Here is a 17,736-nt window from a genome sequence, read left to right as displayed (position 1 = left end):
ATCACCATCAGCAAGAAGCAGCTGTCTTCAAAACTATCCCCAAGAGCACTGACATAGAGCCACAAAAAATCTTTTTTTGAACAAAGACATTTTCCTTTGACAGGGGAGGAGTTGAGCTTGTTTGGCTTCATACATATAGAAACTGAAGTTAAACTTCTACACAAATATTTGCAGCAGAAGCAGCAGCAGCCACTTTACACCAGTTAAGCTGGAGAACAATATTGCCCAAGCTCCTACTGCAGCTACAGATTTGATACAGATCTACAGATAAAAGATCTGCCTGAATTCCTTGCAATTAAACCGCCTCACTGTGGTCTGTTGCTCACTAGTGACCAACAAATAGCACAGACTCCCCATACTTCCTAAAGCAGGAAATAGCACCTGGCAGAGCAGGAAGGTGGGACTGCCACTGGCAGGTAACACCACATTTACCGATATGCTGCCACACCCTTGCAGCTGGCCCACGGCAGCACACCAATATTATTGGTACTTTATGCAGTGACAGAGTTGAATATCTACAGTGTGTAAGTATTTAAATAAGCAAGGCCTCGCTATTTTAAAATTATTTCATTAATATGCCTTTATTACTCCCTGTCATCATTACTGATGAGAACTACATGTGGTGTGAAAGAATTTTAAGCAAGAATAGACCATCTTAAGTAGCTTCCCTTAGCAAATGGGAGAGGCCTGAGGTCCCCCTGCCCCCAGGGTTCACAGTGTATCAGTAGTGGACAAGACTCATTGTCAACATGAACTCCCTCAGAAATTAGCTCCATGATTCCCAAACAGCTCCACTAAGTCTTCTGAGCAGCACTGGAATTGCCTGCCACAGCCCTGTGGCAGTGCACAAAAGCAAAATCAGAGCACCTCTGTTGCCTAGTTGCCAACACAGATGAGTGTTCAGGAGCAGTTGTGCAGGAGAACTGGGCAAGTGTGCCTTTTTATAGGGTGACAGTAGTGACATCTCATTCACCTGCCCTACGGTCCCACTCAGGTTTAGCACCTTCCTCCAGTGCTGACCACAGACGCATTACTGGATACATTCCTCAGCCTCCCTGAGCTTAAGAAGTCTAAAATAAGGCTACAAGTTTGAAGAGTCTAATTTGCCACATGGAGACTTAAAAGGTTATTTTCTTGCTAGGTATTAGGAGTAGTTTCCATATATACAAAAGTGTTTCCTTTCTCACACATCAATATTTCCCTTATGTTCCCAAACCCCAGAGGTCCATATCCCCTCAGAACAGCATTTCTGTGGATCAGAACTCCATCCACATTCCCCAGTCCTCTGTGTTCACAGAAAATGTGCTGATTCAACAACTTGTCATAGCAAACTTGTATCTCTCAAACTCTGTCCACCCTGCTAGTCCTGTGACTGGCAGTGCCCCTCCCTCACTTCCAGCAGTGTCCTGCCCACATATCCCAGATCTCCGCTTTGCTGAACCCTTCACAGGGACACTGCTAGACCTCCAGCCCTGCAACCACACCCCAAACCCTTAACCCTTCACAGGGACACTGCTAGATCTCCAGCCCTGCAACCACACCCCAAACCCTTAACCCTTCACAGGGACACTGCTAGATCTCCAGCCCTGCAACCACACCCCAAACCCCAGCCCAAGCTCAATTTAAGCCCCTGTCCTGTAGCAGGGCTTGTAGGATCCACCCACCACAGGCAAGATGAGAGCCAGTATCTGTACCAGACAGTGGTTTCTGTGAAGATCTGTGCTAAGTTTGAATCTCTGATCCATGGTAAGTTATCCTTATGAACAGTTAAGGGTGTAGGATGTACTGTCAAAGGGCTTGGGCTGTTTTAAATCAGGCTCACACATTCCTGCTGTCGGGAACACCCGGGCTGCCTGACCCGAACTGGCGCTACAGGCCCAATGCCAATGCACTAACAGGATCATTGTAATCTGCTGTCTTCAAATGGCACAGCCAACATCCTAAGTCAGAAAGCTTTTGAGGTTTTATTTTTGCTGCCAGACACAACAGCAAACCTGGTCCACTTAAGGCAGATTTAATATTAGAGCTACCAAATACCACCAGGCCTTTGCACTCCAGGCCCTCCTCTAGGCCTGCCAGCTTTACAGACCTAGAAACTCAGTGAATCTCCTGCTTTATGAAACCAAAGGCAGCTCAATCCCCACATCTAATCATTCCTTTTGATTATTTATCCTTTACAACCCCTACAGCTCCTAGCCTTGCGGCTCTTAGGCAATCAGCCCTGAAAGCAGTCACCCATGCCCATCAGCCCCTCCTGCTCCAGAACCAGCCCTTCTGGAGATAGGAGAGCCCAGGGACTCCAGCACATCTGGGAACACCATGTTAACATGACAGCGACTGACAGTAAACACATAGCTCGGCAGTCTGCAAACAAACCAAGCCCCCATGCTTCTGCTTTCCTGTGCCCCAGTCCTAACTACAGTCATAGTTTTATAGCTATTCTGTGAACTCAAAAAATTAAAGATAGCATCTCAATGTTAGTATTTTGCCTCCTTTCCCTTGGTTTTAGGATTGAGAGGGAACTTACCTTGTGTGTGCAAGCAAGTTTCCAGTGCTCTCTGATCTTGATCTCTAAACCCAGAGTAAACTGCTCGATTTGGTTTTTATCCCTCTCCATGACTACTTTTAAAACCCACTATCTTACGGTATTGTCAAGTAGGAGTCACTGTTGTGTTACTTGATCCTTATTCCTTTTTTACCCTCTAGTATTGTCAGAAAGGATTTCTTTCTCTCTCAGTACATTTAAGTTTTTTAAAGGTATTTATCTCTGTCTAAGAGAGTGGAAGTCACATGCCTGGTTTCAGCATTTTAGGTTATGCCAGTCAGTCACCTTGAGCTTCCTCTGTAGTCAAGGGAAATAATTAGGCACCTTGGGAGGCTGATTCAACTCATTCTGATCCTTATCTAACACAAGGAAAATGAGTGGCCCTGTGAGGCTGTGTATTTCTTTCCACTGTATAGAAGAAAGGGACTCAAAGGGAAAATTATATCTGAATTTTTACTGTAGTTTTTAAAATCAAACAAAATGAATCCATCTAACCCAGTGTTGTTCTTGAGCTTTCTTCTTGAAAGCAACAGTTGAGCATTTTAGTATGTGATTCATATGGAAGGCAAACACATGAAAGCTGCTGCAGTCACTGCCACTAATTATGACAGACAATAATTTTTTTTAATATAATATAATGTCAAAGAAGGACTGTATTTCACTAATATCCTGTTTTGGATAACATCTCCTTTTGCTCCATCTCATGTGGATATCCCTGAAGGGTTTAAAAGCCCTGAGCATCATTTTTTGTTAAATATTTTTCCCCAAGATGTCTTCTTTTCTTTTTTACTAAAACAAATTAACATGTTCACCAGAGACAAAAGCCAATTATTAAATGAGGAACATTCAAGAATGGGAAATAACACTTATTTTTGTTATAACCCAAAGAACAAACAGGCATCACTAAGCAGCAGAAGCCAGGATTTTATTCAAACCGCAAACCGATCCAGAAAATTGCATACATGCAAAACATGGCATGCTGTACAAAACCAGTGCTGAAATCATCAATATTTGAACTTTTCCCCAGTTTGAAAAGAGTGCCCCAGGAACTTAACTGCTCTACAAAACACTACAGTTCTGACAATACCTAGAATTCATAACCAAGCTAATCAGAAGGAAAATACATTTAGTATATGAGATGGAAACCACCACCCCTTAAGCCCGGCGCAGCCTGACGGTGCAGATGTACACCCCTCCAGCAGTCTGGCCCTGCAGTGCTGAAGTCAATAGGAACTTTGTGAATCATTTCAGTGGAAACAGATTCTGTGATAACACAGGCCTCTGAGAGAAGGGCAGCAGTCTTTCCTGTATGAGTAAAGACAGAACGCTGACGCAAGTACAAAGCGCAAAGAAAGAAAAGTTGAGGTGGATACAGCCAAGCTCCTTCAAAATCAAAACGTACCCTAGAGCATCTCACACATCTCCTTTTCCAGCCAGAGAAGATCTCTTCTTTGAAGAAATCTGTCCAAATCCCTCTCATGCTAACTCTTTGTAGATTGTATTAAGTTGATAGAAGAAAGATTAAGAAATCCTTCAACTCCAATAATTTAAACTATCAAACCATATCTTGATCAAGTGCCTATCCAGTAAGTATTTAAAATCATTCTGAAGCTAATGAAGAAATAAAAATGTAGCATGATGATGTTTTACATTCCTAATATATTTATGCCAGTGTAGTTCTAATTATTTTCAATACTCAGAAGATAGTAAAAGGTGTGATTTTGTGTGAATGTGTGCTCATGCAAGCACAGATCTAAAAATTCACAAATACAAAAAACATTTTGGGGGACTCTTGTAAAACTTAATGAAAACTTAGTACAACAGGGCAATTAAGTCTTTTTAAAAAAACTGTACGTATCCTCTTAAATAAAGATACTCTGATACCAGATAAACAGAAAGTATGATTTGATTTTTCTGCAATGCATTTTCCACTGCAAAAACACTATACTTCTTACGTTACATAATTTTCTTTTAAAATGTGTTATTTTGAAATTAGAAAATGGACTTGAAAAGTGCAGATGACTGATTTCAGAAGTTTCACTTGCCTACAAAAGTATCTATTATCATATAAAATTTTATCAAAATCAAGTAAAAAATTACATGTTCCCCAACTGAATTCTTCAGGAATTCCTCAGCTGACCATTTTTTCCAATACTGTTAGGATGTGATCATCTCTACGACATCTCCAAGACAATGAAACGAGAACAGTCTCAGCACAGAGCACATCAAAGAAACAGCCTGATTTCACTTCTTTGAATTTCCTGTGTGAGGAGCCAATTGCCACCTTCCCCTGAAAAAAAATCAACATTAAAAAAATTTCCTAGGGTATGCCTCATTACCCACCACTGCATCCAAAATCCAAAAGGGATAAAAAGGAAGACTCCAGCAGCACTGTCCTGCAAAACTCATTCTTTCCCCTAAGAGCATACTTTCAATGGCAGGTCCTAAGAATTAGGAAAAGCAAATTGACTCCTTTTATCAGATTAGCCTCACTAGGAAAGAAAAGCCCCAAATACAATACAATTCAGTCATATTTCCTACTCCCACCATTCTACTTTTGGTGATGTCTGTAGCACAGCACACAAGATAAGAAAAGGCCAGTTTCAGTCACAAACAGTGACTTTCTTCTTTTATTTCTTCTGGTGAAACATTTAGTTGTAACTAAGCATTCAGGGCTTTGGTTGGTAAAGCATTTCCTTTCATCTAATCAGAAGTGTTTAACCCACACACCGAGGAAAGCAACATAAAGGTTTCTACAAACTAATAATCCATCCTTGCTTCATAGGAAACTTTCTCATAGAACAAATAATCTTAATGAAAACAAAGACTGTCAATAACAGAAAAGAGTTCACACTTTTACTGGAAGAAAATAATGTTAATTAATAGTGATTAAAATAATTTTTAAACATTCCTTTTTCTTTTTGTGCTGGTTTTGGCTGGGATAGAGTTAATTTTCTTCAGAGTTGCAAGTAGGGGGCTAGGTTTGATTTATGCCAGCAAATATTGGTAACACACAGTTGTTTTTATTACTGCTGAGCAGTGCTTGCACAGGGTCAAGACCTTTTGCTGCTCCTCGTCCCACCCCACCAGTGAGAAGACTGGGGGTGCACAAGAAGCTGGGAGGAGACAAGCCAGAACAGCTGACCCCAGCTGACAATAGGGATATTCAATCTCACAGCACAACACACAGAACTGGGGAAAGAAGGAGGTAGGGGAAGGGAGGGCATTCCGAGGGTCTTCCCGAGTCACACGTGATGCAGCCTTGCTTTCCTGGGGATACCTGAATGCCTGCCTGCCCATGGGAACTGGCGGGTGAATCCCTTGTTTTGCTTTGCTTGCACGTGCAGCTTTTGCTTTCCCTATTAGGCTGTCTCCATCTAACCCCACAAGTTCTTTCACTTCTACCCTTCCAATTCTCCCCCCCCATTCCACCAGGAGGCAGTCAGCTGAGTGGGGCTGAGTTGCCAGCTAGGGATAAACCACAGCACTTTTACAGTTTAAATAAAACTTTCCTAATTACTGGGAAAATGTACACATTAACTTGTAAAATTATGAAATACACAAAGATGAAGCAGCTGTTAGAATGCAGTTAAGCATTTCAACATTACATTTGTTCATAAGAATTTAGAATTTTTAGAATCAACTCTTGGGTTTCTTTTTCACAAGTACAGATGGAACAACAACTCAGGTCATTGCTTTTTTAATTAAGGAAAGAAAAATAGCTTCAGTTCTTTAAATTTTGTAGGCTATCCTACCATTTAATAAAAAAAGAACAAAAACAAAGCAAGCAAAATACAATAAATAACAGCAGTTCTTAAAATTATGGGTATGACAACTCATGAGGCTGCCCTACCGGGCCCTGATGAAAAGGGTTTCATCAGGAGTTGCAGGACAATTGTCCTGCTCAGTAACAGTCTCTACTGTGCCTGAAGCAGACACAATCACCATCGTTTTAGCTGCTGAAAGAGCTTTCTCCTTCTCTGCAATGGCAGCACAGACTGCCACAATTTCATCACTTTCGAAGTCATAGTCTGGGATTGACTCTTGTACAAGCTCTTTTGCCAGGGCTTGCACTGACTCAGTCTTTGTGGCCTTCTGCTGCTCCTGTAGTTTTCTTGCCCAGGAAAGGTCTTCTTTCCATACTTCAGGGTTCATTGGAAAGATGTGTAAGGATACCTGGAAGCTTCGGATTGCCTATCAGCAGAAAAAGGAAGAAACAAAGATGCGACATTTTAAAGCCTTCCTTTTTCATAAAAATTGACAACAAAAAAAAATTACATATATCATTTGAGCAAAGCCAAAAGCCATTTTACTCCTGTCTTTTTTGGAGGAATCCTCCCTTATCTTGGTTCAATAGCAGACTGACCCCCAAATAATTGTGTCTGAAATGACAAAAATGCATAAATAAACTAGGAACCTGGCAACAAGGGCACAAATAGAGAGTTCATATATGAAAAACAATGCTGTTATTAAAAAGGTAAAAGGAAAAACAATTTTTTGGATGGTTTCCTATTCCACTTTTCTCTCATCGTCAGATGTACATAAGGCAAAAGCAGACAGAAATGGTTTAAAGAAATACAGAAAAGGGATGACTGGAATTTGAAGCATCACTGGTATTGCTGCCTTTAAATTAGAATGCAGTTGTTTCACAGACTTAACAATACACTAATACTAGCCACATGGCAAAGAGTTTCTGTAATAGGCATATGGTTATAAAAACACATAAATAAATGCAGAGAAGGAGCCAAATGAACTCCAAAGTTCGAGAGCTGCTCTAAGAAAGAATTTCTATAATATATAGAATATATATATAATATATAGATTATAATCTTATAAACAACATAATACTAGTAGAAGTAAGTGCACTTAGTGAGGCTTCTCCCTTCTTTCAATTCAGCTGAGAAAATATTCACAAATACAAATCCTCAACAGAGAGGCTGTGAATTTAAAAACAAAGAAATGTGACCATCAAAAATAAGATGTTGCTACAATACTAGAAAAAAGCTACACCAAGAATTACAACTGTATTGTCTTTTAGTTATCTTAACAGTGGTCAAGGCTGAACCTACCTCCTCAAACTTAGGTACATGTACACAAAAGCATGAGTGAATTTCACATTTATGACTGTACAGTCAGTTATGAAAATGGGTCACCTTACTGACAAAACTCTTTTCTGACATGTACAAAAGCCTCCCTGTAAGATGGGAAAACTGTGATGATATGGATTGGGATGGTATTTGGGAAGAGTTCTGGCAACTTGAATATTAAAACCTTAAAGACATATGGTAAATCACAGTTTACTTATTCTGTTGTAGTTTATAAACACTTAAAGCATGCCAAATAATTTGGAAAAGCACAACTTTTCTTCTGCACTGACAGAAACTAATGGCTCATGCTTGTGATGGCACAGATGAATATATGGACTCCATACGATGGGAACTCAGAAGAAAGAGATACAAAATCAGATTTAAGATACTATCATTATTACTGCTGTTGTAAGAGGCACACTTTCAATTCCAGAGAGAAAAAAAAAGCTTGATTGTTGGTCCACAGCCAGCTCTGATGTGCAGGAGCATGCTGAACTTTAAAGAGAAGAAGAACTGAAGTTTAGTTCTTGTAAAACAGTGTCATTTTATTCAACTTTGCTAGCTTTTAATTTTCAAGGGACACATGAAAAACAAGTAAACACTAAATGCTTATTTTTGTATTTCTGTTGAAAACAAAATATAAACAAAGACCATCTGCTTTTAAGCTTTCCATGAAAGACGTCCCCTAATTAAAACCTGTCTATATAGTTATGTTCATGCACAATAAATAACATTTGGTAAGCGTCAAAGCTGCTTTGATGATTCATACAATACGGCATAAAAAGATCATCTTAGTAAATCTATTAGAAAAGAGTTTTTGTGCTTGATATTTTTACAAAGAAATAACAAAATATTAAAGTAAGTTTTAAGTGATGCAAAAGATCAGAGTGATTACTTTAAAGCAGCGATGTAAAACTGAAAAATACACACTTGTCATCCATTTGAAATTTTATGTTGCCACTGGAATAGTGCCCAAAGCAAGTAATTTCTATTATGAAAAAAGAAAATAAAAGTGGTATTTTTAATTCTTCCCCTAATGGAGATTTAAATCTCCTTCTCAAATTTCCTGTTGCATTGTAGGAAAACACACTGACACTACATAAAATCAATATTTCTAGCCTCATTTTAAAGAGGAGCTGTGATTTTAGAGACCCTGCATATAAGGACTATAGGATTTTTTATCAGTACAGTCATGTATCTGCTTTTGCTTCTGTAAGGAAGTGCAATGTAAAACCTTCTGCAGTACATTCTTCCTTGTGGAATTACCGTATTTGAAAAATCTGTACTTTTGAAGTATCTTACATTTTGTCCCACTAAATAGTATTCTGTAGCAAAAAATCTTCCATTTGTCCCTTGAGCAGAGTCTCTTCTGCTGCTTTGCACACCCTTCAAGTGTGAAGGGCAATTCTGATCAGATTGCACTTTTTTAAAACACATGGACTTACTAACTGTCACTATATATAAACCCCCAGAAAAGCCAGAATTTTAAGAGGTTGCCTCTGCCACCAAAGCATGTGGCTGAACTTTATGTTACACTAGGCAGACACTTTCTGACCTGTTTCAAAGGATGTCTATCAGTGAAGTAAGTAATCTTTTTCTGTGTTAAATGATCTTTAATATGGATTTTTTTTTTGTTTGTGTGTTTTTACAGCACTCAGCATAGTCCTTGGGGGTGCTGATGAATGAAAAGCTGCACATGGCCCAGCCATGCTTGGCTCTCTCTCACAGCCCAGAGAGCCAAACGTGTCCTGGGCTGCACCCAGAGCCCCGTGGGCAGCAGGGCAGGGAGGGGATTCTGCCCCTCTGCTCTGCTCTGCTGAGACCCACCTGGAGCCCCGCATCCAGCCCTGGGCTCCCAGCACAGGAGGGACAGGGACCTGCTGGAGTGAGCCCAGAGGAGGCAACAAAGAGAATCAGGGGGCTGGAGCACAACTCCTGTGAGGACACTTTGGGAGCATTTGGGCTGCTGAGCCTGGGGAAAGAAGGGTTCAGTGACACCTTACAGCAGCCTCCCAGTACCTGTAAGGACCCACAAAAGTCCTGGAGAAGGATTTTTACAAGGACATGCAGTGATAGAACAGGGGATGATGACTTTAAACTGAAAAAGGGAAGATTCAGGCTAGATGTAAGGAAGATACTGTTTACAGTGATTTACTGATGATATGGATTGGGATGGTATTTAGGAAGAGGTTGCCCAGAGAGATGGTTAATGCCTCATCCCTGGAAACATTTAAGGCCAGGCTGGGCAGGGATCTGAGCAACCTGATCTACCTGAAGGTATCTTGGCTGATTGCAGGGAGTTGGACTTACAGGTCCCTTCCAAACAAAAGCTTTCTGTGATTCTATGACAATTTATTACTGGAATTTGAGTCTTACTTTTGTACTACTCACCATGAACATAAACAACTAATTTTTACAGAAGCATTTATCACAGTAATGTAGAAAATAGGTAAATAAGACATTTTAGTATAGTTAAAGACTCCTCATGACATTTCTCTCCTTCAAACAAGAAAAAAAGTCCAATCCTTTCAGGTATTTTCACTCTAGTTTAATTAATTTAATAGTTTCTACGGTATAATCTGAATGGCAGATTTTTTTAATTTTTTTTTTTTACTTTAAACTGTCATATTCAACTTTTCTGTATAACTTTCTGTTCAGATTATTTCTGCTTTTCAATAAAGAAATTCTCCCTGAAAATTTCATCAAAAGTAATTCTGGTGTCTTAAAATATGAGGTGAACACAATATTTTGCACTTCTTACATTTCCGAAACCATTTTATTCAAAGTATCTGGAACTCTCATGTTCTGGAGAAAGTACTTGAAATATAGCAATTTTCCAGATGTGAAAGACTATTTTTGACTTATGCTTACTGGGATTTGGTAAAATTCCAAATGCATAAGAATCTTTGTTTCCATCTGGTAGACGTGTGTGAGATATCCTCACTTCCACACCTTCCTTCTTCTCTTTTTGAAGAAGTTTGCATCCTCCTTATCCCCCTCCTGTACCTTCTTTTGCTCCGGTGATAGATTTCACAGGTGTCACTTTGCACCAAGTCATTTCCTCACATTTACCACCCTTCTGCCCTCGGTGCACACCCCTGCAAGGCTGCTGATGCTCTGGTGAAGTCACTGCCTCAGGCTGCCTCCACCACACAGACCTCTTACACTGTGCTCTACCAGACACAAGGATATGATCCAGGAGGGCCAAGGAAACAACAACCACAAAAATCAAACCCATCCTAGAAACTGACATAGCCTAAGAAAATAAAGCTTAAGTGTAACCAGTATTTTCACCTGACAAATCAGGAAAATCCAGGAACACATTTACCTCTTTATTACCAAATTATACTGCCAAATTTATTACAGGCATTTTAAAACAATGGTGAAATGAACTTTGTTCAACATCCCTGTTTGTCTTACCCTGTGCATCTGATTTAGCTAAAACGTTCAATTACAAGGTCTCAATGTTGGGAAAGGCATTACTCGAAAGTCCTAAACAAAGGTAGGCACCAGCTAAATCAGCCACAATCACTTACAGAAACTGCATACCCCTGGCAGAAGTGGAGCTGAAAAGGGCATTTAAACTTTTGGAGACTTGTTTGCCCTTCAGCTTTCCTGACGGAAAACAGAAAATCACCTTTGACTAGATGATCTTTTTGTGCTTTAACAATCACTATCACAAAATATATTTACAATTCCCAACAGTGGTTAAAAAAGAAAAGGGGTTACTCTGTAGTAGATGGAGAGAGCAGGATTAACAAAAGACCTTCCTGGGGAAGCTTATATTACTGACTATTACCTCAATAACTCAGTAGGACTATTTAAAGCTGTTGAAAAGAATTTAACAGAACCCTACTTTAAATGAAAAAGCATGGTACTTTCTCTCTTAACTTATTAACTTGCTAAATACTTTTACTTTTCAGTGGAAGGCCAACCACCAATTTCCTTTTTATTACCAAAATAGTCTATGTTTCTAAATGCTAACATTTGTAAAATGTTGAAAAATTATCTCAAATTCAGATTAGTTATGTTAATTAGCCGCATTCCAATAAAAGACCGACATTTGTCTCTTTGGGAGTATAAAACTCCCATCATTATCTAAAAGACCAAAAACTATTTCTTTCAAGAGAGATGAAAGGAAAGGGCTGATCTGAGGATTCATATTGTCAAGGCATGATTCTTTTGACAAAATGTTGTGTCACACTTAAAAGACTGCTAAAGCACTAACTACTTAGGAGGAATACAGGAAACCACATCCTTCAAAACATCAAACAAAACCCATGCACAACTGGTGCATATTTACAGATCTTCCCTCTCAACTTTGTGATCCTCAGTCCCCAGGTTTGCCAGAGACCCAGAATGGGCTAAAGCTGAAGTCACAGAACCTCAGGACGGCTGATGGTGGCCAGGACCTTCTGAGGTCACCTGGGCCAAGCCCTGCTCAAGCAGGGCCACCTGAGCTGGCTGCCCATGACCCTGTCACAGGACTGATTAATTTCTCCATGGTGGGAGACTCAGGGCTTTCATTCAGTCCTTGATTTTCTTGTGATTAGGTTTGGTTTTCTTTTTAATATTGCTTTTGTTTGGTTTTCTTTTTTTTTTCCTCTTGATTAACCAAAGCACAGGGCTCACCCTGTCTCACAGGAGGAACTGTTGTAATGAAGCTATTAGTGCAAAATTGTTAACTAGTTAAGATGTTATCAGCAGTACAGGAAATTCAATTTGTAAAACCAATATTTATAAAATATTTGTAAATATTTACTTTGTAAAACCAAGTATTTGCAATGAAATGAGAGAAACACTGCAAGCCTGGCTATATTTCTACAGTTACTACATTCACATTGCAGGTTTACTCAGGTGTGCTCTGCACATTGATTTGTAGAATTTAAGGAATTTCTGCCATTACAGAAATAAAGTTTTCCTTGCTCACATTTAAGTAATACTGTTGAATTACCCTATTTAGTAAATTCAAGGGGGAAAAAAGAGTAAACAACTTTCATAAAAGCTAAATAAAAAGGGACTAATTTATCCCATTCTTTCTGTCACAAGTTTGACAAAAACTATATCCAAGAAATTTTTTTTTTTTTTTTATTATTACACATAATATACAGATTTGTTTGGAAGCAGCATTTTAGACCTGGGAAACTTCAAATTAAAATAAAGTCAATTGTTTTTTTCCTAAGAAAAAAAATGCATCATTCATTGTGAAGCAATAAAAGTATTCACAACAGAACATTTGGCAGGATGTGGGTAATGAAGACAGATGTTGGTGGGGAAGAAACGAAACAAGGAAGCAGAAGAAGCAATTCTTTAGAAGGATAGTAATTTCCAAATCTAAAAAAACCAAAATTCTAAAAAAGTCTTGATATTTATGCTTTATTAACTTTTCTTTGTAAAAAATATGACACAGGGAAAACCAGAAAATCATGGCAATGAAAGACTAATGGAAAAAGCATAATTATGACTCAAACCACTTGGTCTAGAGGACTCCAGAAGTTCAGTAACTATGAATTCACTTCTTATTTTAAAACTCCATTAGTCTTAGCCTCTTAAGATTCCTTAAAAATCGCTTGGTTCAAAAACAAATAGCGAACATCATTTGCATTTTAGAAGAACTCCCCAACTTCTCTGTATGTGAAAACATATTTATCAGAAGGCAATTCAACCTACAGACAGAAGGCAATGAAGTATGAACACACAGTACCACAGCACTGGGGACACCAACATGCTCCCTGCTCAGAGACAATAAGAAACTAAGAGGGCAAACTACCTGTGATAGCCCCCTCTCCCTCCCTCTTGATCACAGCAAGGTCAATTTAACAATTACAGGAGCACCCAGAGTGGTGTTTCAGATGAATGAAGTGCTTTAATGCAAATCTCTGATTGTTTCCACTTAAAATGCTTTGCTTTGCATCACTGAATAGTCTCAGACAGATAAATTAGATCCCTTTCTGATTAAGCTCAACAGTGCACTCTAAGAGAACTCTGAAGTGCTACTCTAAAATAAGACAAAATTAAAATAATATGAACACTAGGTCCCCAGCACTCCAGATACCCAGTCCCACTGGTACTTCATGACTTGTCATGAAAAGAAAAAGCTTACAGGATCTGATGAATCAAACTGCTGGATATATCTAGTACAGGTATATTACTATTTATAACTGATATTACAGCAACTGTACCATTTTTTACAGAATAAACAGCATCAGTCCTTGAAAGAAATAAAACTCTAATTTTCCTGAGACTAGTGCATTTAAAATTCTCAGGCATAATTTACAGTGACAGTTTCATAAACTTAAAAGGAAAAGATCCAGACAGACCAGACCATCAACCCTAACCTTCTACACCACAAAAACCACGAAATGTCACCACTGCTGAAATGCAGATATGCATGGATTTATTTGAGATATTTCATATTCTGGTACTGCACACTGCACACTGCACATCTGTAGCACACAGGTTTTTTCTTAGGTTTTGTCTAACAGGACTGGAGCACCTCCCCACTGAGGATGGGCTGAACAAGTTGTTCAGCTCGGAGAGGGTTAGGTTGTGTGGAGACCTCACAGCAAGCTGCTGGTATCTGAAGGGGGAATACAGGGGAGCTGGAGAGGGACTCTTTATCAAGGAATGTAGTGACAAGCAGTTATAGGAACAAACTGAAATGGGGGAAATTTAGGAAGATATTCTGTACTGTGAAACTGCTGAGAATCTGGAACAGGTTGCCCAGCGAAGCTGTGGATATTCCCCAGAGATGGGGAGTATTCAAGGCCAGGCTGGATGAGGTTGGAATTAGATGATCTTCAAGGCTCACTCCAAGCCAAACAGTTCTGTGACTCTATGTGATTCACATAGTTTGCATTTGTTTTGGTTGGTTTGGGGTTTTTAACACTGATTCTTACTACATTTTAAAATTTTGTTTTGTATGAATGGTTAATCTACATCAAAAAAACCCATCATTTTTTAATTCTTGAAAGTTTTCAGACATTGTAACTTTGTAAAAACCACTCTAAATTACCAACAAAATTATTCATATCAAAACAGCACACAGCTACTTCTATTCAAAATACAACCAGTATCTTTTTTCATCTAAGAGGTCATGATGTAATGTTTTTCTAATTGTTTTCTAATTCCTCTGGGAATGTGTCTGAATTTGAAAGTTCACCTGTTGTGTTTTCACAGAAACTAGCAAAAATTATTATATCCCAGAAAAAAAAATGCACTTCAGCTACTGCAGAGCTTTTTGCTCTCTTACTAAATGAAGAAGCACCTGCAGCCAACATTTGAGGTCAGGGAGCCAGACGAAGGCAGGAATGAAGACACATTATTTGCTGCATAAGCAGGACACAAGAAAAACAAGACACTAGAATTTTATCAGCAGGCAGGTGTAAAAACTGAGCACAAATAATCAGCTCATCCTTGAACTTCACATTACCCTAATCTTTAAATTATGGTGAGCTGCACTGTAGCAGTACAACACACAGAATGTAGTATGTGCAGTTATGTCAGCATAATTCTTCTATTGCATAAAGCCACCACATAAATAAAGTACATGACACAAAAGTCTTTGAGCTAGACTGGTCTTCCACAAGTCCAGCAACAAAACCACACAGGAAGCATTTGTGAAACACAAAAAAGCAGAGGGAACACTGGAGACAAATAATAATGACCTTTCTCCTTGTCTGTGTTCAAGTTACCATAAGGATACACAGCAACCTTGGCATTTCTGTACTTTCCTTCTCACACACAATTAATTCTGTTATCCTACCAGTGCTATCTCTCCTAATCCAAGCTGGGCACGTCCCAAAGTCTGCCAGGCATCCCAGGAACGTGGGTTTCTCTGGACAGCCATTTCTGCTGCATGCACTGCTGGAAACATTTCATGTAAAGACATCAGGACCTGTATCAGAAATAGAAAAAGAAGAGGAAGAAAAATAAGCAAAACTGAAAAAAAAATTTAACTTTTCTGAGATTACCCAGGCAACAACCACTGTTTCAATAACTAAGATTCATCTTACCTAGCTTTTTTTAGTTAAAAATTGCTTGTCTGACCTCAGATAGTCACCCAGACTCATGTCAATCCCCACAGAGAGAAACAGGCATGCTAGAGGATAATTCACCCAAATTATTTAAGCAATGCTATTAGAAGTAGATTAACTGCTTCTGAAGAAGGTCTCTCCTTGTCAACAAACCCCACAGTCTATAGAAGCATAACAGAATAGTCAGAAGGACAAACACCTGGAGAGCTAAACATAATAAATGCGCAAGTACTGTTGAAATACTCTTGGACTGCACTTATTCTTTTTAATAGAGAGCTGCAGTCTACCAGAAACAGTGCAGTGCACGTGATATAATTATAGAAACAATCCCTGTAACTCAGCATGGAAACAGACCTTAACAATGACTGCTGTATTTAGAGAACAAGCATTCTGCAGAGCCTAGCTTAGACGTGAAGTCACCTATATTAAGTAAGAAAGTAAGAAAAAAAGTGGTTTCTGAATGTGAAAATCTCTGTTACTCAGCAGTTACCACAGGATTATTCTCCTTGCATTGAATCTCCATAACTAAGACAATAAATCACAGTTAGCAATACACAGTGTGGCTCAAAGTTTGCCTTATGTTTCCAATACCACCATGAGATTGGCACATCACCTGAAGACCTGCATCACTCTGAGATCATGATTTCAGACACCCACATGCTATGGTGATAGATACCAGTGTAAGAAACAAATGACAACTGCATTCTTGCAGTATGATGAGAATGTCAACCACAAGAGTTAGACTCATGTGTGGGCAACCACTTTCATCCCAACTGACCAAAACTATGATGAATAATATTAGAACATGTTAGGACTATTGCTGAAGTTCAAAACAGATTTATTTAACCTTACTGTTCTATGATATACTAAATAGATAAATATGAGTGTGAAGTAGAGGAGGAAATGTTATGATCTTGAGTATTTACCCTAATTAACAAATAGTACATGCACAGCATAGAGGTGAGCAGTACACTGAACAAAAGAGGAAGAGGGAAAGGAGAAGGCAAAGATTTACTACAGAAAGCAACCCTGGACTGAAAAAAAAAAAAAAAAAGAAACTGTTGTAGTGTGCTGTTAAGTTTCTTGTTTCACTCCCCCATTTTATGTATTGTTTCCCCCTGTTCCATGTAAATGGTTATGCCCTCCCCAGTTTTCCCGCCATAGCCCTACCTACAGTTATGTTGCTATGGTTACCCCTGCCCTTGGTTATGTCAGTTATCTAAGTTATGTAATTTCTCCTCCCTCATATCTCCATATAAGTAAACTTTTCCCCCTCCCTGGGCCCAGTCGATCACACGCCACTCCTCCTAGCTTTCAAGAATCTTCTTCTCTCTGGGGGTTGTGGTTGGCTGTGGTCCCAGGGCCCCTCCTCTACTTTGTATTTATTGAGTTCCTCTGTATGTCAGTTATGTTAAGTTCCTCCCTTCACCTTTCCGCATTGGCTCACTGTGGATCCCTCCCTTGTACACCCCCTTTCTTTAAAACCCTGCTTCTGCGGCCCCTCGGGGCCATTTGCTGGTTGGTGCTATCCCCTCAGTTGGTGGTCCGGTTACATCAATAAACCGACCTTCACCCCCACCAAGTGTGCCGCTCCTTATTCTCATCCCTTCCGACGTGAGATCAGTCCGCAAGCCAGCCCAGCCCGAGGCCTACAGACGCCAAGGCGGGCTGGCAGTTCATGCAGCTGGGTGTCGGCCACAGACCACCTGCTAGCCGGACTTCGCCCTAGTGGCCGCATACGCTCTGCCGCAAGAAACATCATAAACACGGCTTCTAAACAGCCCTTTGGATTGATGCTTCTGCTGTTCTGTGACTAAACTTTTCTAAAGACTAGTCTTATGGCTTCACTTTAATTCCATCGATGGACTGTACCTTAGAATTCAGAAGTATCTTAAAAATCTTCAGAAAAACAATCTACAGCACTATATCATCTTCCCTCTTTTTCCTGCTCAACTCTTCTCAATGTCTGCATTTTGTATCAAAGTCTATGATAAATGTTATGTGTTTTCCAAAACTTTCAGATGAATTACATTTCTATAGGCAGTTTCCCCTATTTGCAGCAGATGTG

At 39.4% G+C, this 17,736-nt stretch overlaps 1 protein-coding gene across 2 annotated transcripts in view; it reads right to left on the bottom strand.

The window, feature by feature from the left end:
• Nucleotides 1-3,449: 3,449 nt before the first annotated feature.
• Nucleotides 3,450-17,736, bottom strand: part of TTC33 (tetratricopeptide repeat domain 33) — a 44,372-nt gene continuing 30,085 nt past the window's right edge. For both annotated transcript variants that reach the window (XM_058044215.1, XM_058044213.1), the window contains exons 4-5: nt 15,398-15,529; nt 3,450-6,739 (exon numbers count right to left, since the gene is read on the bottom strand). In XM_058044215.1, coding sequence (XP_057900198.1) covers nt 6,395-6,739; nt 15,398-15,529 — 477 coding nt within the window. In that variant the 3' untranslated portion in view covers nt 3,450-6,394. The remainder of the gene's footprint in view (nt 6,740-15,397; nt 15,530-17,736) is intronic.

This window comes from Melospiza georgiana, chromosome Z (assembly GCF_028018845.1).
Source record: "Melospiza georgiana isolate bMelGeo1 chromosome Z, bMelGeo1.pri, whole genome shotgun sequence".
In the NCBI taxonomy this organism is placed as follows: Eukaryota; Metazoa; Chordata; class Aves; order Passeriformes; family Passerellidae; genus Melospiza; species Melospiza georgiana.
Note: the sequence above shows the minus strand (reverse complement) of the source record. Positions and strands in the feature narration are given on the sequence as shown.